The 22500-nt window shown below is 54.1% G+C and overlaps 1 protein-coding gene across 1 annotated transcript in view; it reads left to right on the forward strand.

Moving 5' to 3' along the window:
- Positions 1 to 11459: 11459 nt before the first annotated feature.
- lsr (lipolysis stimulated lipoprotein receptor) overlaps positions 11460 to 22500 on the forward strand; it is a gene marked incomplete at its 5' end in the record, with an annotated part of 20875 nt that continues 9834 nt past the window's right edge. Inside the window, 5 exons of the mRNA XM_078535393.1 lie at positions 11460 to 11801; positions 13323 to 13442; positions 16280 to 16336; positions 18558 to 18704; positions 19562 to 19741. Coding sequence (XP_078391519.1) covers positions 11460 to 11801; positions 13323 to 13442; positions 16280 to 16336; positions 18558 to 18704; positions 19562 to 19741 — 846 coding nt within the window. The remainder of the gene's footprint in view (positions 11802 to 13322; positions 13443 to 16279; positions 16337 to 18557; positions 18705 to 19561; positions 19742 to 22500) is intronic.

Raw genomic sequence — 22500 nt, forward strand, 5'->3', positions numbered from 1 at the left:
AGTGTCTGGGCTGGAGTTCCGGGATTCTCTCCCCCTTTCCCGGTCTTATTCCAGCTCCACTCTCTCCCCCACTGGGAAATCCCTGAACCTGCAGCAAACAGAGGCCGGGTGTGTTCTGAATGGAGGTGGAAAAGGGGGTGGGGTGGGGGAGGTGGAATTGAGGGTGGGGGGGGGAGGTGGAATTGAGGGTGGGGGGGGGGAGGTGGAATTGAGGGTGGGGGGGGGGAGGTGGAATTGAGGGTGGGGGGGGGAGGTGGAATTGAGGGTGGGGGGGGGGAGGTGGAATTGAGGGTGGGGGGGGGGAGGTGGAATTGAGGGTGGGGGGGGGGAGGTGGAATTGAGGGTGGGGGGGGGGGAGGTGGAATTGAGGGTGGGGTGGGGGAGGTGGAATTGAGGGTGGGGGGGGGGAGGTGGAATTGAGGGTGGGGGGGGGGAGGTGGAATTGAGGGTGGGGGGGGGGAGGTGGAATTGAGGGTGGGGGGGGGAGGTGGAATTGAGGGTGGGGGGGGGGGAGGTGGAATTGGAGGGGGGGGGGAGGTGGAATTGGGGGGGGGGGAGGGGGTGGAATTGGGGGGGGGGAGGGGGAGGTGGAATTGAGGGTGGGGGGGGGGAGGTGGAATTGAGGGTGGGGGGGGGAGGTGGAATTGAGGGTGGGGGGGGGAGGTGGAATTGAGGGTGGGGGGGGGGAGGTGGAATTGAGGGTGGGGGGGGAGGTGGAATTGAGGGTGGGGGGGGGGGAGGTGGAATTGGAGGGGGGGGGGAGGTGGAATTGGGGGGGGGGGAGGGGGTGGAATTGGGGGGGGGAGGGGGTGGAATTGGCGGGGGGGAGGGGGTGGAATTGGGGGGGGGGGGAGGGGGTGGAATTGGGGGGGGGAGGGGGTGGAATTGGGGGGGGGAGGGGGTGGAATTGGGGGCGGGGGAGGGGGTGGAATTGGGGGGGGGGAGGGGGTGGAATTGGGGGGGGGGTAGGGGGTGGAATTGGGGGGGGGAGGGGGTGGAATTGGGGGGGGGGGAGGGGGTGGAATTGGGGGAGGGGGTGGAATTGGGGGGGGGTGGAATTGGGGGGGGGGAGGGGTGGAATTGGGGGGGGGTGGAATTGGGGGGGGGGGAGGGGGTGGAATTGGGGGGGGGGGGAGGGGGTGGAATTGGGGGGGGGGGGGGAGGGGGTGGAATTGGGGGGGGGGAGGGGGTGGAATTGGGGGGGGGGGAGGGGGTGGAATTGGGGGGGGGGGGGGGAGGGGGTGGAATTGGGGGGGGAGGGGGTGGAATTGGGGGGGGGAGGGGTGGAATTGGGGGGGGAGGGGGTGGAATTGGGGGGGGGAGGGGGTGGAATTGGGGGGGGGGAGGGGGTGGAATTGGGGGGGGGGGAGGGGGTGGAATTGGGGGGGGGAGGGGGTGGAATTGGGGGGGGGGGAGGGGGTGGAATTGGGGGGGGGGGGAGGGGGTGGAATTGGGGGGAGGGGGTGGAATTGGGGGGAGGGGGTGGAATTGGGGGGAGGGGGTGGAATTGGGGGGGGGGGGAGGGGGTGGAATTGGGGGGGGGGGAGGGGGTGGAATTGGGGGGGGTGAATTCTCCCCTTTTCCATCCACATTGACTCAGTGGTTCCGCCTTTTGTAACAACCGGTTTCAGTAACAAACCTGTGGCTTCTCCCATCTGTTGGCCCCGGGGGGGTGGACAGGGTGAGCAGGATCCCATTAACCCCCCACCCCCTGCCCAGTGGAGCTGCTGTGAAGTCAGGGTTGAGGTGGCCAGCCCTGAAAGTCTGGTCCAGGGGCACAGGATGGTCTGAGGGTCTGTTGGTCCGGCCTGTGGAGTTATTGCTGAGATTGAACCCCCCTCCCGGGACTCCGATGGTATCAGCCAAGGTGTTGCTCAAGGTGTTTCTGGCGGCGCTGGGTCAGTTTCTGTTGTTGGGAGAAGGAGGAAGGCGGCCGGAGAGATGATCGGCTGCCTCTGGGCTGCAGTCGCTGCCTTGGCAGGTAGGTGGGCTGAAATGTGCGCACTGGCACCAGGGAGGGCAACCGCACAGCAAGATCCCAGGGTCTCTGTGTTCACTCCCTGAGAAGCGAGTCCCCCACCCCGGCCATGGGCTCCAACCAAGTAATAGTGGGTCAGGCCGGTGGGTGGAGTGGGCCTGGCCCTGGTGGGTGAGGCCAGGCCCGGTGGGAAGTTACAGGCTGACACTCAATATGTGCCTCGCTGTTGTTCTGTGTGTAGGGTCGTCCTGGATGAGATGATGGTTCAAGTGAATATCTGACAAAACTCAAAAACAGATGTTTGGATAAATACTCGAAGGGAAATGGGAGTGGAAAGGGGGTGATTCTTCCAAAGTGCCAGCATTTCTATGATGGCTGAATGGCCTCTTCCTGTGCTCTCTCATTCTATGAAAAGCAGAAAGGTTGGCAGTGACTGCAGGGGGTGTTGAAGAAATCCTGGACCTTTTGATATTTTAATGAAGTAGAAAGAATCCTTCTCATTGTTATGTTTCTCAACCTTTAAGAACCGAATGATTGTTTATTGTAGAGAAGATCAGTCTTTAATCAGGGACACTGGAATGACCCAGGGCAAAGCCAGGCCAGCTGAGCTCCTAACTGCTGTGTAAGGTTACAAAAAACATTGTCAAAGAGCAGATAATGAAAGTTTCAGTTTGGGGAGAGAGTCAGTGGGGAGAAATTGCCGAACATGTTTGTTGGGGGTTTTCCAGACAGTTTCAGACATTGTTGACGACAGGAATGGGTGTGACGTGTTAGGATTTGGTCCTGTGCCACACTGGGAGTGATCCACTCAGCTAGAAAGTGTGGACTAGGAAGTGAACTGCAGGCAGGGAGGGAGTGAACAACTGGTCAAAGCAGGGAAAGCAAATAATGTTAGTGTGCAGAGTAGTACCTGGGAGAAGTCACCTTCAGCTTTAGTTATCAGGGTCAAAGCGTGGAGCTTGTTTCTGTTAATAGCACAGATGGAAGTGAAGCCATGTTTCAACTTGCAGATTATACTTAAAATGGAGTTGCAGCAACAGGGAGGAGAATTAAAAGGGACCTGGGCAAGTTCAGAACAATAACAACTTTATAAAATGCTCAGAGAGTTTAGAACCAGGGTTCAGTCTCGGGATGAGGGGTGGGCCGTTTTGGACAGAGATGAGGAGAAATGCCAAACCAAAAGAGATAAAAACAAAAAACAAAAACAGATAAAAACAGAGGAGAAATTCCTTCACTCGGAGAGTTGTGAATCTTTGGAATTCTCAACCCCAGAGAGCTGTGGATGGCCCATCGTTGAATATATTCAAGACTGAAACCGTTGGGTTTTTGGGCACTAAGGGATAGGGGAGGAAAGTGGAGTTAAGGTAGAAGATTAGCCATGCTCGTAGTGGATGGGCAGGCAGGTTTGAGGGGCTGAATGGCCTCTTCCTGTGCCTGTTTCTGATCATCTTCAATGGAGCAAAACGTCCCACAATACTGCAGAGGCCTAATCAAAAATAAAATGTGCGTTGAGGCAAAGAAAGAGATTGTTAGGGTGGATGACCTGAAAGTTTATTCAAACGCTGGGTTTAAAGGGGGAGAGAGAGGTGGAGAGGGTTAGGGAGGGAATTCCAGAGCTGAAGGTCTCAGCAGCTGAAGGCTGACCTAACAATGGAGGGGATTGGGGGGTGTGGGGAGGGGGAAGGCGTTGGGTGTCTGTTGGGCTAAAGCTGGTTATAGAAACAGGGAAAGGGTATGGTTGAGAGAGTTTACAGTTTTTAGTATAGGTCAGTGATGGAGGATTGGGACTTTGTGTGAAGTGGGGATATGAGGTAGGTTATGGTTAGTGGGAATGGGTGGTCTTTGTCTGTACAGATGTTGATGATGTGAAAGGCCTGAGGCAGTGACTAGGGAGAGAGCTGAACTGATTGGCAAGGGAGACCGGGCACCCAGAAAGTTAGCTGGAGGAGATTCCAACTCACCCACGATTGGATATTGGACAAATTCAATAGAGTGAGGGTCGAGAGAGGTGGTGCTGAAGTAAAGCGATGTCATGTGCACGTGGAAACTAATGATGTTGCCAAGGGGCAGTACCTAGATGAGAAACAGGACGAGGCCAAGGACCGATCCTTGGGGAGGACGTGTCAGATAATGATGCAGGAGCGGGAAGAGAAGCCACTGGAGGTGATTCCCTGGTTTTAACTGCAGGGATAGGAATGGGACCAAGTGAGGAGAGTTGTCCAGAACTGGAGAATGGAGGAGGATGGTTGAGAGGGGGGTGGTGGGGGAACAAACCTGTTGAGACAGGTTGAGCTGGACAGAGAGGGACTGAAACATTGAAAATTTACTCTACAGCCAGAAGCCATTTGGCTGCAAAAATCCCAGGAAAATTCAGCCTCTTCCCGTTTTCCAGCTGTATCAGTTGTAGCATTTCAGGCACATGTCTGTGTTTTTTCACAATGCAATGAGGGCTTCTTTTCAAGCAGTGAGTTTCAGGACCCCAACACCTTCTAGGATTCCCGTCTAATCAGGTCAATGACTTTAAATCCCTGATCATTGTCCGACTGATGGGACGAACCCAGACCAAAGAAAATAATCCCAGCCTATCCAATCTTTCCATCCCTAGTCATATGTAGACCATACACATTAGTGAACCGGATGGGTTTTTATAACAATCCTGGTCATCATTAGACATTCAAATCCAGATGTTCGTTGAATTCAAATTTCACCATCTGCCGTGGTGCGATTGGAACCCGGGTCCCCAGAGCATTACCCTGGGTCTCTGGATCACTAGTTCAACAACAATTCCACCACACCATCACCTCCCCTGTGCAGTACTCTACCTGTGGCCTAACCTGGGTTTTATTCAGTTCAAGCATAAACTCCCTGTTCTTATATTCTATGTTTCACCTAATAAAGGAAAGTATTCCATCTGCCGCACTTACCATTTAACCCTATCCCCTTCCCACCAGGGAATGTGTGGACATGCACTGCAAAGTCCTCCTGTTCCTCTCAGGACCCTCTTCTAGGTTCCCTTTGTCGCGTTAGCCCTTCCCAAGTGCATTACCTCTCATTTCTCCGGACTGAATTCCACTCGCTATATTCCTGACCGGTTCATGGGTAGACCCCTACAGTCTCCAGATTTCCCCCTCACTATTGACCACATTTGTCAAAGTGTGAGAGTAATCGCAGAGAGTGCTGTTTGTGACTCTCAGAGCTGTTCCAGTGCTGTGGTAGGCTGAAATCTGATTGGACAGATTCAAACAGAGTTCAACCATTCACGGCCGTGATATTGGACAGTGACAACACACTCAAGGACACGGTGGGGGGAGGGGGGAGAGGCTGGATATGGAATGGTGAGTTTGTGAGAGAGGAGGGGTCAAGGTTGCATATTTTGTTGAAGAATGTGATAACATTAGTGTCGAAAGGCCTGAAGAGAGGGAACTGCTTCTGTTATACTCTAGTGTGACCAGTGGTTCAGTGGGAATTGGATTGAGGTGGGAAGGGAGGGATGGGAAAACCCAGGAGAAGATATTCGGGAAATGGAAGAGCAGGAAGAATGAGACTGAGATTCCGGGATAGCCAGGAATGGTCTATGGGGGTTGCGGGGGGGGAGGGTGTTGGTGCTGTTGGGTTGAGTGGCCTAGGGGAATGGGGAAGGGAGGGAGTAGCAGAGGCAGCTGAAAGGATTAGACGATCTTCTTGATAAAGTCTATGAGCTCCTCGTTTTTAATCTCCAGGGTGATATTATAGCCATGGCCAATGTTGGCAGAGGGAAGTGAGGTTGGAAGTGAATTTCATAACCTCACAACTGAGAATATGACCCATCTGCTCTCTGTTCTAAACTTGTCCCATTTAATCTTTGTTCTAGAACCACAGTTACTGGAAACAATCTCCTTCCTTCTACTTTGTTCTCTGCTTTTATTGTTTTCAACTCTGCCAAAACCCCATAATCGGCTATGTTTTAGCACAAAAAGCCCCAGTTGTTTACGTCGTGACAAACTGGATATTTGGCTTCCTCTCAGTTCCGTCTACCCAGGTCGATGCATAAGATCCCACAGCACTATTTTAAAGTTGTCCTGGGACCAATATTTATGCCTCAAACAACATCACTAAAAGCAGATGTTGTGGGTCATTATCACCTTGCTGATTGTGGGATCTTGCTGTGTGTAGATTGGCTACTGCATTTCCTACATTACAACAGTGACCTTACTTCACAAACGTACTTCACCTCCTTTCAGATACACTGACTGTCCCTCCAGCCTGAATGAACCTCGCATGTGACATAGGGAAATGTGACAGTCTAATTCAGCACAGCAAGCTCCCACAAAGGGCAATGAAATAACGTCTAGTTAATCCGTGTCTGTAGTGTTGGTTGAGGAACAGATATTGACCCCAGAACACTGGGCAAATCTCCCCAGCTCACCTTCCAATCTGCTGAAAAGTGGAAACCTTTGTACCCAGCCGAACATTGGGAGATGGTGATTTAGGATCAAATCTCATCAGAAAGACGGGACACCAAACACCAGTGTCCTCGAGCCGGGGCAGATGGCCTAGATCCTGGGCTTTATTTGGATGGATTCCAATGTGGGGATTATTCACTTTGCTGTCCCGACACATGCCAGGTTTCTTGACTCTGCTGCTGCTGTGAGGGAGACGTCCTAACACTGACTCACCCGCCCCTGTAGCCTCTGTGATGCATATAAACCACACCTCGACAGTCAGAATTCAGCAAACAACTCATTCCGCAAACTGGTGATTAGAAGCCAGCATTTATCAGGAGGAAACTCCTCCCTCTCACCCAAACTCACCCACCTGAGGGGGAGAGATAGGGGGAGCGGATGGAGCAGAGGAGGGAGGGGACAGGAGGAAATGGGAGAGGAGGGAGGGGAGGATGGGGAGTGGAAGAGGAAGAGGGGGTTTATCGTCACCAATTAGTCATTGTGCAGGAGACGAGTGGGGCCGGGAGCGGGAGGGGAGGGGGTGGGGGGACAGGGAGGGGTAGGAGAGGGGAGAGGATGGGAGGGGGTGTGGGGCGGGGAGGGGGAAGGGAGAAATGAGGTGGGGGGAGCAGGGGTGGGAGGGGTGCAGGGAGTCCGAGGAATGGGGGGAGGGAATGGGGAACAGGGAGGGATGTAGGAAGAATAGGGGTAGGCGAGGGTGAGGGAGGGGGTAGGCGAGGGTGAGGGAGGGGGTAGGAGAGGGTGAGGGAGGGAGTAGGAGAGGGTGAGGGAGGTGGGTAGGTGAGGGTGAGGGAGGGGTGCAGGAGAGGGAGGGGGTAGGCGAGGGTGAGGGAGGGGGTAGGTGAGGGTGAGGGAGGGGGTAGGCGAGGGTGAGGGAGGGGGTAGGCGAGGGTGAGGGAGGGGGTAGGAGAGGGTGAGGGAGGGAGTAGGAGAGGGTGAGGGAGGTGGGTAGGTGAGGGTGAGGGAGGGGTGCAGGAGAGGGAGGGGGTAGGTGAGGGTGAGGGAGGGGGTAGGTGAGGGTGAGGGAGGGGGTAGGCGAGGGTGAGGGAGGGGGTAGGCGAGGGTGAGGGAGGGGGTAGGCGAGGGTGAGGGAGGGGGTAGGCGAGGGTGAGGGAGGGGGTAGGAGAGGGTGAGGGAGGTGGGTAGGCGAGGGTGAGGGAGGGGTGCAGGAGAGGGAGGGGGGTAGGAGAGGGTGAGGGAGGGGGTAGGCGAGGGTGAGGAGTAGGAGAGGAGGGGGGAGGGGAACAGAAGAACATAAATAGGAACAGGAGTAGACCATTCGGCCCCTCGAGCCTGCTCCACCATCATGGCTGACCTGTTTGTGTTTCGAGTTCCACATTCCCATCTACCCCCCGATAACCTTTGATTCTCTTGTCTAACAAGAATCTCTCTGCCTCTGCCTTAAAAATATTCAGTGACCCCGTCCCCACCACCTTCTGAGGCAGAGAGTTCCACAGTCACACAACCCTCGGAGAGAAAAAAACTCTCCTCATCTCTGTCCTAAAAGGGTGACCCCTAATTTTAAACCAGTGCCCCCCTAGTTGTGGACTCACCCACAAGAGGAAACATCCTTTCCACATCCACCTTGTCAAGGCCGTTCAGGATCCTGTAAACTTCAATCAAATCACCCCTCACTCTTCTAAACTCCAGTGGAAACAAGCCCAGTCTGTCCAACCTTACCTCATAAGACAACCCACTCATTCCAGGGATCAATCTAGTAAACCTCCTCTGAACCGTCTCCAATGCATTTACATCCTTCCTTAAATAAGGAGACTAAAACTGCACACAGTATTCGAGATGCAGTCTGACCAATGCCCTGTATAACTGAAGCACAACATCCTTACTTTTATGTTCAATCCCTCTTGTATGAAAGGTTAGAATTCCATTAACCTTCTTCATTACTGCTGGACCTGCAAACTAATGTTTTGTGACTCATGTACTAGAACCCCCAGATCCCTCTGCACCTCAGAACTCTGCAGCCGTTCTCCATTTAAGTAATGCTCTGCTTTTTTATTCTTCCTGCCAAAGTGAACAACTTCACATTGTCCCACATTAAACTGCATTTGCCAGACCCTTGCCCACTCACTCAACCTGTCCATATCCATCTGCAAACTTCCAAACCCACGACCACTACCATCTAGAAGGACAAGGGCAGCAGACACATGGGGAACACCACCACCTGGATGTTCCCCTCCAAGTCACTCACCATCCTGTCTTGGAAATATATCGGCCGTTCCTTCACTGTCGCTGGGTCAAAATCCTGGAACTCCCTCCCTAACAGCGCCGTGGGTGTATCTACACCACAGGGACTGCAGCGGCTCAAGAAGGCAGCTCACCCACCACCTTCTCAAGTAATTAGGGATGGGCAATAAATGCTGGGCCCAGCCAGTGAAGCCCACATCCCATGAATGAATAAAAAAAACCTCCTTGTGTCCTCTTCACAACAGACTTCCCCACCTATCTTTGTGTCATCTGCAAATTTAGCCACCATGTCTTCACTCCCCTCATCTAAGTCATTGATGTAAATTGTAAAAAGGTTGAGATCCCAGTACAGATCCCTGTGGGACTCCACTCATCACATCCTGACAATCAGATAAAGACCCATTTATACACCCTCTCTGCTTTCTGCCTACCAGCCAATCTGCTATCCAGGTCAATATGTTACCCCCTGCACCATGAGCTTTTATTTTTAGTAATAATCTTTGATCTGGCACCTTATCAAATGCCTTCTGTAAATCCATGTACAGCACATCTACAGGCTCCCCTTTATTCACTGCGCATGTTACTCCTTCAAAGAACTCCAATAAATGGGTTAAACATGACTTCCCTTTCACAAAACCTTGCTGACTCTTCCCTATTGCCTTGAGTCCTTCTGAGTGCCCAGCTCTAACCTCCTTAATGATCGATTCTAATAACTTCCCCACGACAGACATCAAGCTAACTGGCCTATAGTTTCCTGTTTCCTGCCTCCCTCCCTTCTTGAATAGAGGGGTTATATTTGCAACTTTCCAATCTGATGGATCTTTTTCAGAATCGAGGGAATTTTGGGAAATTAACACCAGGGCATTAACTACCTCATTAGCCGCCTCCTTTAAGACCCGAGGATGTAGCCCATCGGGACCCGGAGACTTGCCGGCAGCAGCTCCATCAATTTGTTCAGGACCATTTCCCGAGTGATTTCAATTTCACCAAGTTCCTTTCTCTCCGAGGGCGAGGAGAGGGTGGAGGGAGGGCGGAGGGAGGGGCGAGGAGAAGGTGGAGGGAGGAGGGGCGAGGAGAGGGTGGAGGGAGGAGGGGCGAGGAGAGGGAGGAGGGGCGAGGAGAGGGTGGAGGGAGGAGGGGCGAGGAGAGGGTGGAGGGAGGAGGGGCGAGGAGAGGGTGGAGGGGTGAGGAGAGGGTGGAGGGAGGAGGGGCGAGGAGAGGGTGGAGGGAGGAGGGGCGAGGAGAGGGAGGAGGGGCGAGGAGAGGGAGGAGGGGCGAGGAGAGGGTGGAGGGAGGAGGGGCGAGGAGAGGGTGGAGGGAGGAGGGGCGAGGAGAGGGTGGAGGGAGGAGGGGCGAGGAGAGGGTGGAGGGAGGAGGGGCGAGGAGAGGGTGGAGGGAGGGAGGGGCGAGGAGAGGGTGGAGGGAGGGGCGAGGAGAGGGTGGAGGGAGGGGCGAGGAGAGGGTGGGGGAGGAGGGGAGGGGAGAGGAGAGGGTAGGGGAGGAGGGGAGAGGAGAGGGTGAGGGAGGGGCGAGGAGAGGGTGGGGGAGAGGAGAGGGTGAGGGAGAGGAGATGGAGAGGGTGAGGGGAAGGAAGGAGGGAGGTGGGAAATAAAGAGATGAGAGGAAGGGAGGAAGAGGGGGATGAGCGAATGGAGGAGTTGGGTTATCGTCACCAATTGGACATTGTGCAGGAGAAGATCGGGGCCGGGGGGGGGGAGGCGGAGCGGGGAGTTGGGGGCTGGGGGGTGGTTGGGGGGGGTGGGTGGGTGGGGGGGCGGAATGCGAGGGGGGGTGTTGGGGGCGGGGTGGGTGGGTGGGGGGCAGAGTGCGAGGGGGGAGGGGCGCAGGAAGCGGGAGGGAGGAGGGCAGGGGGGAGGGAGGAGGGGTACTCGGCGCTTTGGGGAGTTGACGGGGACGGACCAGTGTGCTTTGGGGGGGGGAGGTGGGGAATGTTGAAGGTGTTTTTTGAGGGGGTGGGGAGTGTATACGGTGTTTTTTGAGGGGATGGGGAGTGTATAAGGTGTGTTTGAGGGGGTGGGGAGTGTATAAGGTGTTTTTTGAGGGTTGGGGAGTGTATAAGGTGTTTTTTGAGTGGGTGGGGAGTGTATAAGGTGTTTTTTGGAGGGGGTGGGGAGTGCATATGGTGTTTTTTGAGGGGGTGGGGAGTGCATAAGGTGTTTTTTGGAGGGGGTGGGGAGTGTATAAGGTGTTTTTTGAGGGGGTGGGGAGTGCATAAGGTGTTTTTTGGAGGGGGTGGGGAGTGTATAAGGTGTTTTTTGAGGGGGTGGGGAGTGTATAAGGTGTTTTTTGAGAGGGTGGGGAGTGTATAAGGTGTGTTTGAGGGGGTGGGGAGTGTATACGGTGTTTTTTGAGGGGGTGGGGAGTGTATAAGGTGTTTTTTGAGGGGATGGGGAGTGTATAAGGTGTTTTTGAGGGGGTGGGGAGTGTATAAGGTGTTTTTGAGGGGGTGGGGAGTGTATAAGGTGTTTTTGAGGGGGTGGGGAGTGTATAAGGTGTTTTTGAGGGGGTGGGGAGTGCATAAGGTGTTTTTGAAGGGGTGGGGAGTGTATACGGTGTATTTTGAGGGGTGGGGATGGGGAGGGTACAGGGTGCTTTGGGGGGAGTTGGGAGAGGGGAAGGTACCAGGCGCCTGGTTGGCGAGGATTTTGGACACCTTGGGTGTGGGTTGGAGGGTATCCATCCCCTCGGAGGGTGGGGTAGGAGTGTGCCGACACCCTGAGGAGATGGAATCTGGGGCACCCTGTGGGGTAGGGCCTTTCCCTCCTGTGCCAGCCTCACTGATTTGTGTAATTGGATATCTTTTTTCTGCTCTTTAGGTTTCTCTGCAGCGATCCAGGTGACAGTCCCGGACTCCATTCGGCATGTCATTCTCTTCCAGTCCATTGTTTTGAAGTGTAACTATGACACGAGTGCCACCCAGCCTCCTACTGTCATTTGGAAATACAAATCCTTCTGCCGGGATCGGGTGCTGGACGCTTTTAACCCCAGCAGTGCAGACAATCAGATCAATGACCAAATGCAACAAATTGACCCAAACTATAATCCATACGTGAACTGTCCGGATAACTCTCGCACTGTGCGCATTGTAGCATCCAAACAGGGCAAAGCAGTGACACTGGACAAGTATTATCAGGGACGAAAGATCACCATCGTCAATGGTAAGCAGCTCTGTTGAGAAGACAAGGATATAAACAGGAGGTGGATAGGGAAGGGGACAGGGGAGGAGTGGGAAGAGGGGGTCCTGCTCCCCCCATTCGATACCATAGTGGCTGATCATCTACCCAACTCCACTTTCCCTCCCTATCCCTTCATGCCCAAAAATCCATCGACCTCAGTCTCGAAAATACTCAGCGATGGAGCATCCGCCCCTCCCTCGGGGAGAGAATTCAAAAGATTCACAACCCTCCAAGTGAAGACATTTCTCCTCGTCTTGGTCCAAAATGGCCGACCCCTCATCCTGGGACTGCCCCTCCTCCTGGCTAGTGCTGGACTCTCCATCTGGGGAAGAAAGAGTCTCTCAGCATCAACCCCTGTCAAAACCCTCCAAATATCACATGATTCAGTGAGACCAGCTCTCACTCTTCAGAGAGAATTGGCACATCCAACTGAACCTCCTCTCAAAGGACAATTCACTTATTCCAAGCCTTCTAAGGCTCCTTCCTTTGTTAAGGAGACCGGGATTGTACACAGCAATCGAACTGTGTCCCCAGCAAAGCCCCGTGCAACGGCGCCCAGTTAACTGTACAGAGAGTCGACATCTGTGGGCTTGACTGAAGATAATGTTTGTGGGTGTACAAACCTGAACATGGAGCACAGAACAGTTGCACGTACCACTCCCTAACTTGTTAACAGACATCATGTAGCACACTCTAACACATCAACACGGACACAGGTCCTGTGTACTGCTCCCTAACATGTTAAGACCGACATAGATCCCGTGCACCGCTCCCTAGCATGTTAAGACTGACTTAGATCCCGTGCTCCGCTCCTTAACATGTTGACACAGACACAGATCCCATATACCGTTCCCTAACATGGCAACATAGACGCAGATCCCGTGTACCACTCCGTAACATGTCAACATAGATGCAGATCCCGTGTACCACTCCCTAACATGTCAACATAGATGCAGATCCCGTGTACCACTCCCTAACATGGCAACATAGATGCAGATCCTGTGTACCTCTCCCTAACATGGCAACATAGATGCAGATCCCGTGTACCACTCCCTAACATGGCAACATAGATGCAGATCCCGTGTACCACTCCCTAACATGGCAACATAGATGCAGATCCTGTGTACCGCTCCCTAACATGTTGACACAGACACCGATCCTGTGTACCGCTCCCTAACATTTAAACAGACACAGATCCCGTGTCCTGTTCCCTCACATGATAACACAGATATAGAACCCATGTACCACTCCCTAAAGTGTTAGCAAAGAGAGACCTTGGGATTGGTTTGTTGTTGACCTTGACTTCTGAACTATAACACAGTCTGGTGATGGGAGCAGTGCTACACTAACCTAGTTCCATCGAGCCGGTGATTCTCTGTTAACCTGCTGTCTGGCTGCAGTGGTAACTTAGGGAAATGATTCTGAGTTGCATTGCGAAATTAGAGGCAGACAGGAAGGTTTGTATTTCCTCACTTGTTTGATTAATGTTCCTGTCTCATTCAGACGCTGACCTCAGCATTGAACAGACGGCCTGGGGAGACAGTGGTGTTTATTACTGCACTGTCACCGCGTTCCAGGATCTCTCGGGTAACAATGAGGGCTACGTGGAACTGATTGTCCTGGGTAAGTGACACTCACTAGGGTACGGGTCCCACACACACTGACTCTCACTGGGGTATGGGTCCCACACACACTGACTCTCACTGGGGTACGGGTCCCACACACACTGACTATCACTGGGGTACGGGTCCCACACACACTGACTCTCACTGGGGTACGGGTCCCACACACACTGACTCTCACTGGGGTACGGGTCCCACACACACTGACTCTCACTGGGGTACGGGTCCCACCCACACTGACTGTCACTGGGGTACGGTTCCCACACACACTGACTCTCACTGGGGTACGGGTCCCACACACACTGACTCTCACTGGGGTACGGGTCCCACACACACTGACTCTCACTGGGATAGGGGTCCCACACACACTGACTCTCACTGGGGTACGGGTCCCACACACACTGACTCTCACTGGGGTACGGGTCCCACACACACTGACTCTCACTGGGGTACGGTTCCCACACACACTGACTCTAACTGGGGTACGGGTCCACACACACTGACTCTCACTGGGATGCGGGTCCCACACAGACTGACTCTCACTGGGGTACGGGTCCCACACACACTGACTCTCACTGGGGTACGGGTCCCATACACACACTGACTCTCACTGGGGTACGGGTCCCACACACACTGACTCTCACTGGGGTACGGGACCCACACACACTGACTCTCACTGGGGTACGGGACCCACACACACTGACTCTCACTGGGGTACGGGTCCCACACACACTGACTCTCACTGGGGTACGGGTCCCACACACACTGACTCTCACTGGGGTACGGGTCCCACACACACTGACTCTCACTGGGGTACGGGTCCCACACACACTGACTCTCACTGGGGTACGGGTCCCATACACACTGACTCTCACTGGGGTACGGGTCCCACACACACTGACTCTCACTGGGGTACGGGTCCCACACACACTGACTCTCACTGGGGTACGGGTCCCACACAGACTGACTCTCACTGGGGTACGGGTCCCACCCACACGGACTGTCACTGGGGTACGGTTCCCACACACACTGACTCTCACTGGGGTACGGGTCCCACACACACTGACTCTCACTGGGGTACAGGTCCCACACACACTGACTCTCACTGGGATAGGGGTCCCACACACACTGACTCTCACTGGGGTACGGGTCCCACACACACTAACTCTCACTGGGGTACGGGTCCCACACACACTGACTCTCACTGGGGTACGGTTCCCACACACACTGACTCTAACTGGGGTACGGGTCCCACACACACTGACTCTCACTGGGGTACGGGTTCCACACACACTGACTCTCACTGGGGTACGGGTTCCACACACACTGACTCTCACTGGGGTACGGGTTCCACACACACTGACTCTCACTGGGGTACTGGTCCACACACACTGACTCTCACTGGGATGCGGGTCCCACACACACTGACTCTCACTGGGGTACGGGTCCCACACACACTGACTCTCACTGAGGTACGGGTCCCATACACACACTGACTCTCACTGGGGTACGGGACCCACACACACTGACTCTCACTGGGGTACGGGACCCACACACACTGACTCTCACTGGGGTACGGGTCCCACACACACTGACTCTCACTGGGGTACGGGTCCCACACACACTGACTCTCACTGGGGTACGGGTCCCACACACACTGACTCTCACTGGGGTACGGGCCCCATACACACTGACTCTCACTGGGGTACGGGTCCCACACACACTGACTCTCACTGGGGTACGGGTCCCACCCACACGGACTGTCACTGGGGTACGGTTCCCACACACACTGACTCTCACTGGGGTACGGGTCCCACACACACTGACTCTCACTGGGGTACGGGTCCCACACACACTGACTCTCACTGGGGTACGGGTCCCACACACACTGACTCTCACTGGGATACGGGTCCCACACACACTGACTCTCACTGGGGTACGGGTCCCACACACACTGAAATACGGCTGATTGATAAAGGGAAAGAAATGTTTCCTGTTGAATCTAAGTCGGTGACCTAACCCCTGATACCCTGTTGCTATTGTCCGTTACGCTTTGCAGCTCTTGAATTCACTTGGTGAGAGATTAGCAATTGCCACATTCAAACTGGTTGCTAAATGTGCAGGAATGACCTCACGGTCCCAGTGGTGGGAAATGTGCGTGTTTTTGTTTCAGGTTGTCAGTGGTTTATTTCAATCCTTTACTGCTTTTTAGCCTTTGTGCTGCAGCCTGTGAGATGAGTCTCCACGGAGAGTCGCTTTTGAGGTCCTGAGACTACCTGTGAGGGCCTGGGAGTGTGAAGTGTGTTGGAGGGGGGTGTCTGGGAGGGCTCTGTGTGAGGGGGGCACAAACACTTGCTCTGTCAGTTACCCTATTCCATACAGACATGCCCTGTGGCCACCCTTTAGAGGGAGGAGGGGAGGGCCGTTGATGGGATACACTCAGCTGTCTGTCGTTTCGTGAGGACCTTGCCTCATATGGAAAGGGCTCCACAGCAGGCAACAACAACTTGCATTTATGTAGCATTTTTAACCTCCCAAGCACTTCGTGCAAGTGAGTATCGAACAAAGTTTGCCACTGAGATGTGTAAGGAGATATGGGGAGCAGCTGACCTAACGTTTGTTCATAGAGGCTTTAAGGAGGAGAGCGTGAGAGAGAGAGAGAGAGAGAGAGTGACAGAGACATAGATGGGGAAAGGTTTGCGGAGGGAATTCCAGAGGTTAGGGCCCCAGCACCCGAAAGAACGGAAATCAGGGATGCAGAAGATCCAGGGTTTAGGTCACTTTGTTGGACAGTTTCCTATTTGGTAACTCAGTTGTCCTCTCTCTTTTGTTCTCCAGGTAGAACTGGAGGGACCTCTGACCTATTGCCAGGTGTACAGATAGGGAACATGCCAGGTACTGAACTCTACTCCAGCTTTCAGAGTAGAACTGGGCCCTTCCTGGGATAATGATGAGCTGATGAAGAAAAGCATTGCATCAATGCAGAGCCTGGGGGCTGGGGAATAGCATTTTCTGCACTGCTGCTCGGGAGATTCTCTCATTCAGAGCTCTCCTCCATCTCTTGAGAATTTCAGTCTCTTGTTATTTCCTGTACAACATGTTCAAGGTTTCGATTCTCTACCTCCGCAGCATAGACCATGAAACCATTGCAATTGTTGTAAAAAAACATCTGGTTCACTAATGTACTTTAGGGAGGGAAATCTGCTGTCCTTACCTGGTCTGGCCTACATGTGACTCCAGACCCACAGCAATGTGGTTGACTCTTACCATAGAACCATAGAAAAGTTACAGCACAGAAGGAGGCCATTTGGCCCATCTTGTCCATGCCAGCCCGAGGACATCCAGGTTCCCTTTCTAATCCCACCCTCCTGCACCCGGCCCATAGCCCTGCAGTTTACAGCACTTAAGGTGCAGATCCAGGTACTTTTTAAAAGAGTTTAGAGTTTCTGCCTCAACCACCAACTTGGGCAGCGAATTCCAGACACCCACTACACTACCTTCTGCGTTAAAAAGTTCTTCCTCATGTCCCCCCTACACCCTCTGCCGCTTATCTTGAATCTATGTCCCCTGGTTCTAGAATTCCCCACCAAGGGAAACAATTTTATCCTGTCCACTCTGTCTATTCCCCTCATAATTTTGTACATCTCAATCAAGTCACCTCTCAGCCTTCTTTGTTCTAAGGAAAATAACCCCAACCTATCCAATCTCTCCTCGTAGCTACACTTTTCTAACCCTGGCAACATTCTTGTAAACCTCCTCTGCACTCTCTCCAGAGCTATTACATCCTTCCTGTAATGTGGTGACCAGAACTGCACACAATACTCCAGTTGTGGCCTCACCAGTGTTTTATACAATTCCAACATTATATCCTTACTTTTATATTCTATACCTCTGCCAATGAAGGAGAGCATTCCATGCCCTCTGAGCAAGGGCAATTAGGGATTCGTAACCCTCGCCAGCGATGCCCACATCCCATGAACAGATGAAAAAAATATGATGTATGGGGAAGATATAGTCTGCCTATATCATGTATGGGGAAGATATAGTCTGCCTATATCATGTATGGGGAAGATATAGTCTGCCTATATCATGTATGGGGAAGATATAGTCTGCCTATATCATGTATGGGGAAGATATAGTCTGCCTATATCATGTATGGGAAAGATATAGTCTGCCTATATCATGTATGGGGAAGATATAGTCTGCCTATATCATGTATGGGGAAGATATAGTCTGCCTATATCATGTATGGGGAAGATATAGTCTGCCTATATCATGTATGGGGAAGATATAGTCTGCCTATATCATGTATGGGGAAGATATAGTCTGCTTATATCATGTATGGGGAAGATATAGTCTGCCTATATCATGTATGGGGAAGATATAGTCTGCCTATATCATGTATGGGGAAGATATATGTGTGGGTCTCCCTGATAAGGGCAGCATTTGTTGCCCATCCCTAAGTCCCTGTGAACTGGGTGCTTTGTTAGGCTATTTCAGAGGGTAGTTAAGAGTCAACCACATCGCTGTGGGTCTGGAGTCACATGTAGGCCAGACCGGGTAAGGACGGCAGATTTCCCTCCCTAAAGGGCATTAGTGACCCAGATGGGTTTTGACTCCAATCGATGATAGTTTCATGGTCACTGAGACGCGTTTTCAATTGCAGATTTTATTAATTGAATTTAAATTCCACCGGTTGTTGCTGCTGCTGCAGGATTTGAACCCAAGTCTGCACAGCATTAACCTGGGCCTCTGGGTTACTAGTCCAGCGACATTACCGCTATGCTATACCACCACCTCCCCAAAGTGTAACGTGTAAATAGCTGTGTAAATAGATGTGTAAATAGGTGTGCCGAGAGTGAATCTGTAATGTGTGGTGTCCAGCGTGTAGTCTGCCTGATGCAGGTAATGGACGTTTGATGTATAATCTGCTGATTTTGAAGATGTACTGTGATGCACTGAGCCCGTAGGAGTGAAAGCAGATCGTAGTGATTGTATAAACGCCTGTAACTGAGCTTAGAGCCCTCGGCTGAGTGACCTGCCCTGGAGAGGGCAGGTAAAGATAAAGAAATGTGGACACTTTCCCTGGTTGGTAACCTTGTCCCTCTCCCCTCAGACTGGCTGTTTGTGGTGTTGGTGGTGCTGGGGTTCATCATCCTGTTGACACTGGTTGGAGTTTGTTGGTGCCAGTGCTGCCCTTATACTTGCTGCTGCTACCTGAGATGCCCGTGTTGTCCCGAGAAATGCTGTTGTCCGTGGGCACGTAAGTACAATCTCTCGACTCCGACCTCACGCAGCCTCTGTCCGTCTCCGGCTACTCTGTCAACCAGCACTGGAATGTGGATTAAAGGGAAAAGGCGGAGAAAGTTAACATTTGTAAATACTGCAGCCGCCTGAGCGGAGTTGATAGAGAGAAATTATTCCCCTGGTGGGGGTGGGTGGGGGGAGAGTCCAGAACTAGGGGGCAGAATCTTAAAATCGGAGCCAGGCCGTTCAGGGGGTGATGTCAGGAAGCAATTCCTCACACAAAGGGGAGTGGAAATCTGGAACTCTCTCCTCCCACCCCACCAGAAAAAGCTGTGGAGGTTGGGAGGGGTCAATGGAAAATTTCAGAACTGAGATTGAGGGATTTTTGTGGGGTTGGGGGGTTAAGGGCTGTGGAACCCTTAAAATGTACAAATCAGCCACGATCTAGTTGAATGATGGAACAGGCTCGAGGGGGCTGAATGGCCTCCTCCTGTTCCTGTGTAACAGGCTCGAGGGGGCTGAATGGCCTCCTCCTGTTCCTGTGTAACAGGCTCGAGGGGGCTGAATGGGCCTCCTCCTGTTCCTGTGTAACAGGCTCGAGGGGGCTGAATGGGCCTCCTCCTGTTCCTGTGTAACAGGCTCGAGGGGCTGAATGGGCCTCCTCCTGTTCCTGTGTAACAGGCTCGAGGGGGCTGAATGGCCTCCTCCTGTTCCTGTGTAACAGGCTCGAGGGGCTGAATGGCCTCCTCCTGTTCCTGGGAAACTGTTGGCATTCGGGGTGAGATACCAACACTGCGTCTCTGTGTCCCTGGGTGTGATATTTTGGGAGAATTTCCAAATGTGAATCCTTTAACCTGTTATCTTTCTCCCCAGTTTATCACGCAGGTAAAGCGGCCACAGCTGGAGTTCCAAGCCTCTATGCCCCGAGCTCCTATGCTGCCAGTGCGTATTCTCACCCTAGCCAGGCAAAGATGCAGCCACCATTCCCAGTCATGGTGCCAATGACCCAGTTTAATGGGGGTTATGGATCCGATTATGATGGAGCGAGTTCAGGTAATCAATAACAGGGCAAAATACTGCAAAAATCGGGAATAAAATCAGGCAAGTACTGGCAATACTCAGCAGGTCCGGGTGGTATCTGTGCAGAGAAACAGACGGAATATTTCAGCTCGAGATGAGAACCGGAAATGTTCACTCCAGTGATCAGATTGGTTTTCAGCCAGAGCGAGTCTGCAAATAGCAGAGCAAAGGAAAAGCTCGATACTGTGGGTGCTCAGGATACTCTCGGCGTTGGGGGGATTAATTCTCTGGCCACTGGGGGGAGTCAAGACCCGGGGTGATTGGGAGGGGTAATTAATGCTCTGGGCGTTGGGGAGGGGATTAATGCTCTGGGCATTGGGGGTGGATTAATGCTCTGGACTATATTATTGTGTGTACTTATTTCTCAGTCGACATATTTCTTGTCTGATACATGGGGACAGGAAGCAGTTGCTGTGGATGATGCTGAGGAAGTGCTGTGTAATCTCAATAGGATCCCCAGGCTGTGAGCTGTGTGTGGGCTGGATCCCAGGCTGTGAGCTGTGTGTGGGCTGGATCCCAGGCTGTGAGCTGTGTGTGGGCTGGATCCCAGGCTGTGAGCTGTGTGTGGGCTGGATCCCAGGCTGTGAGCTGTGTGTGGGCTGGATCCCAGGCTGTGGGCTGTGTGTGGGCTGGATCCCAGGCTGTGAGCTGTGTGTGGGCTGGATCCCCAGGCTGTGAGCTGTGTGTGGGCTGGATCCCAGGCTGTGAGCTGTGTGTGGGCTGGATCCCCAGGCTGTGAGCTGTGTGTGGGCAGGATCCCCAGGCTGTGAGCTGTGTGTGGGCTGGATCCCCAGGCTGTGAGCTGTGTGTGGGCTGGATCCCAGGCTGTGAGCTGTGTGTGGGCTGGATCCCAGGCTGTGAGCTGTGTGTGGGCTGGATCCCAGGCTGTGAGCTGTGTGTGGGCTGGATCCCCAGGCTGTGAGCTGTGTGTGGGTTGGATCCCAGGCTGTGAGCTGTGTGTGGGCTGGATCCCCAGGCTGTGAGCTGTGTGTGGGCTGGATCCCAGGCTGTGAGCTGTGTGTGGGCTGGATCCCAGGCTGTGAGCTGTGTGTGGGCTGGATCCCAGGCTGTGAGCTGTGTGTGGGCTGGATCCCCAGGCTGTGAGCTGTGTGTGGGCTGGATCCCAGGCTGTGAGCTGTGTGTGGGCTGGATCCCAGGCTGTGAGCTGTGTGTGGGTTGGATCCCAGGCTGTGAGCTGTGTGTGGGCTGGATCCCCAGGCTGTGAGCTGTGTGTGGGTTGGATCCCAGGCTGTGAGCTGTGTGTGGGCTGGATCCCAGGCTGTGGGCTGTGTGTGGGCTGGATCCCCAGGCTGTGAGCTGTGTGTGGGCTGGATCCCAGGCTGTGAGCTGTGTGTGGGCTGGATCCCAGGCTGTGAGCTGTGTGTGGGTTGGATCCCCAGGCTGTGAGCTGTGTGTGGGCTGGATCCCAGGCTGTGAGCTGTGTGTGGGCTGGATCCCAGGCTGTGAGCTGTGTGTGGGCTGGATCCCAGGCTGTGAGCTGTGTGTGGGCTGGATCCCCAGGCTGTGAGCTGTGTGTGGGCTGGATCCCAGGCTGTGAGCTGTGTGTGGGCTGGATCCCAGGCTGTGAGCTGTGTGTGGGTTGGATCCCAGGCTGTAAGCTGTGTGTGGGCTGGATCCCCAGGCTGTGAGCTGTGTGTGGGTTGGATCCCAGGCTGTGAGCTGTGTGTGGGCTGGATCCCAGGCTGTGGGCTGTGTGTGGGCTGGATCCCCAGGCTGTGAGCTGTGTGTGGGCTGGATCCCAGGCTGTGAGCTGTGTGTGGGTTGGATCCCCAGGCTGTGAGCTGTGTGTGGGCTGGATCCCCAGGCTGTGAGCTGTGTGTGGGCTGGATCCCAGGCTGTGAGCTGTGTGTGGGCTGGATCCCAGGCTGTGAGCTGTGTGTGGGCTGGATCCCCAGGCTGTGAGCTGTGTGTGGGCTGGATCCCCAGGCTGTGAGCTGTGTGTGGGCTGGATCCCCAGGCTGTGAGCTGTGTGTGGGCTGGATCCCCAGGCTGTGAGCTGTGTGTGGGCTGGATCCCAGGCTGTGAGCTGTGTGTGGGTTGGATCCCCAGGCTGTGAGCTGTGTGTGGGCTGGATCCCCAGGCTGTGAGCTGTGTGTGGGCTGGATCCCAGGCTGTGAGCTGTGTGTGGGCTGGATCCCCAGGCTGTGAGCTGTGTGTGGGCTGGATCCCCAGGCTGTGAGCTGTGTGTGGGCTGGATCCCCAGGCTGTGAGCTGTGTGTGGGCTGGATCCCCAGGCTGTGAGCTGTGTGTGGGCTGGATCCCAGGCTGTGAGCTGTGTGTGGGCTGGATCCCAGGCTGTGAGCTGTGTGTGGGCTGGATCCCAGGCTGTGAGCTGTGTGTGGGCTGGATCCCAGGCTGTGAGCTGTGTGTGGGCTGGATCCCAGGCTGTGAGCTGTGTGTGGGCTGGATCCCAGGCTGTGAGCTGTGTGTGGGCTGGATCCCCAGGCTGTGAGCTGTGTGTGGGCTGGATCCCCAGGCTGTGAGCTGTGTGTGGGCTGGATCCCCAGGCTGTGAGCTGTGTGTGGGCTGGATCCCAGGCTGTGGGCTGTGTGTGGGCTGGATCCCCAGGCTGTGAGCTGTGTGTGGGCTGGATCCCAGGCTGTGAGCTGTGTGTGGGCTGGATCCCAGGCTGTGAGCTGTGTGTGGGCTGGATCCCAGGCTGTGGGCTGTGTGTGGGCTGGATCCCAGGCTGTGAGCTGTGTGTGGGCTGG

The sequence above is a fragment of the Cetorhinus maximus genome, unplaced genomic scaffold (assembly GCF_964194155.1).
Source record: "Cetorhinus maximus unplaced genomic scaffold, sCetMax3.hap1.1 HAP1_SCAFFOLD_429, whole genome shotgun sequence".
NCBI classification, from domain to species: Eukaryota; Metazoa; Chordata; class Chondrichthyes; order Lamniformes; family Cetorhinidae; genus Cetorhinus; species Cetorhinus maximus.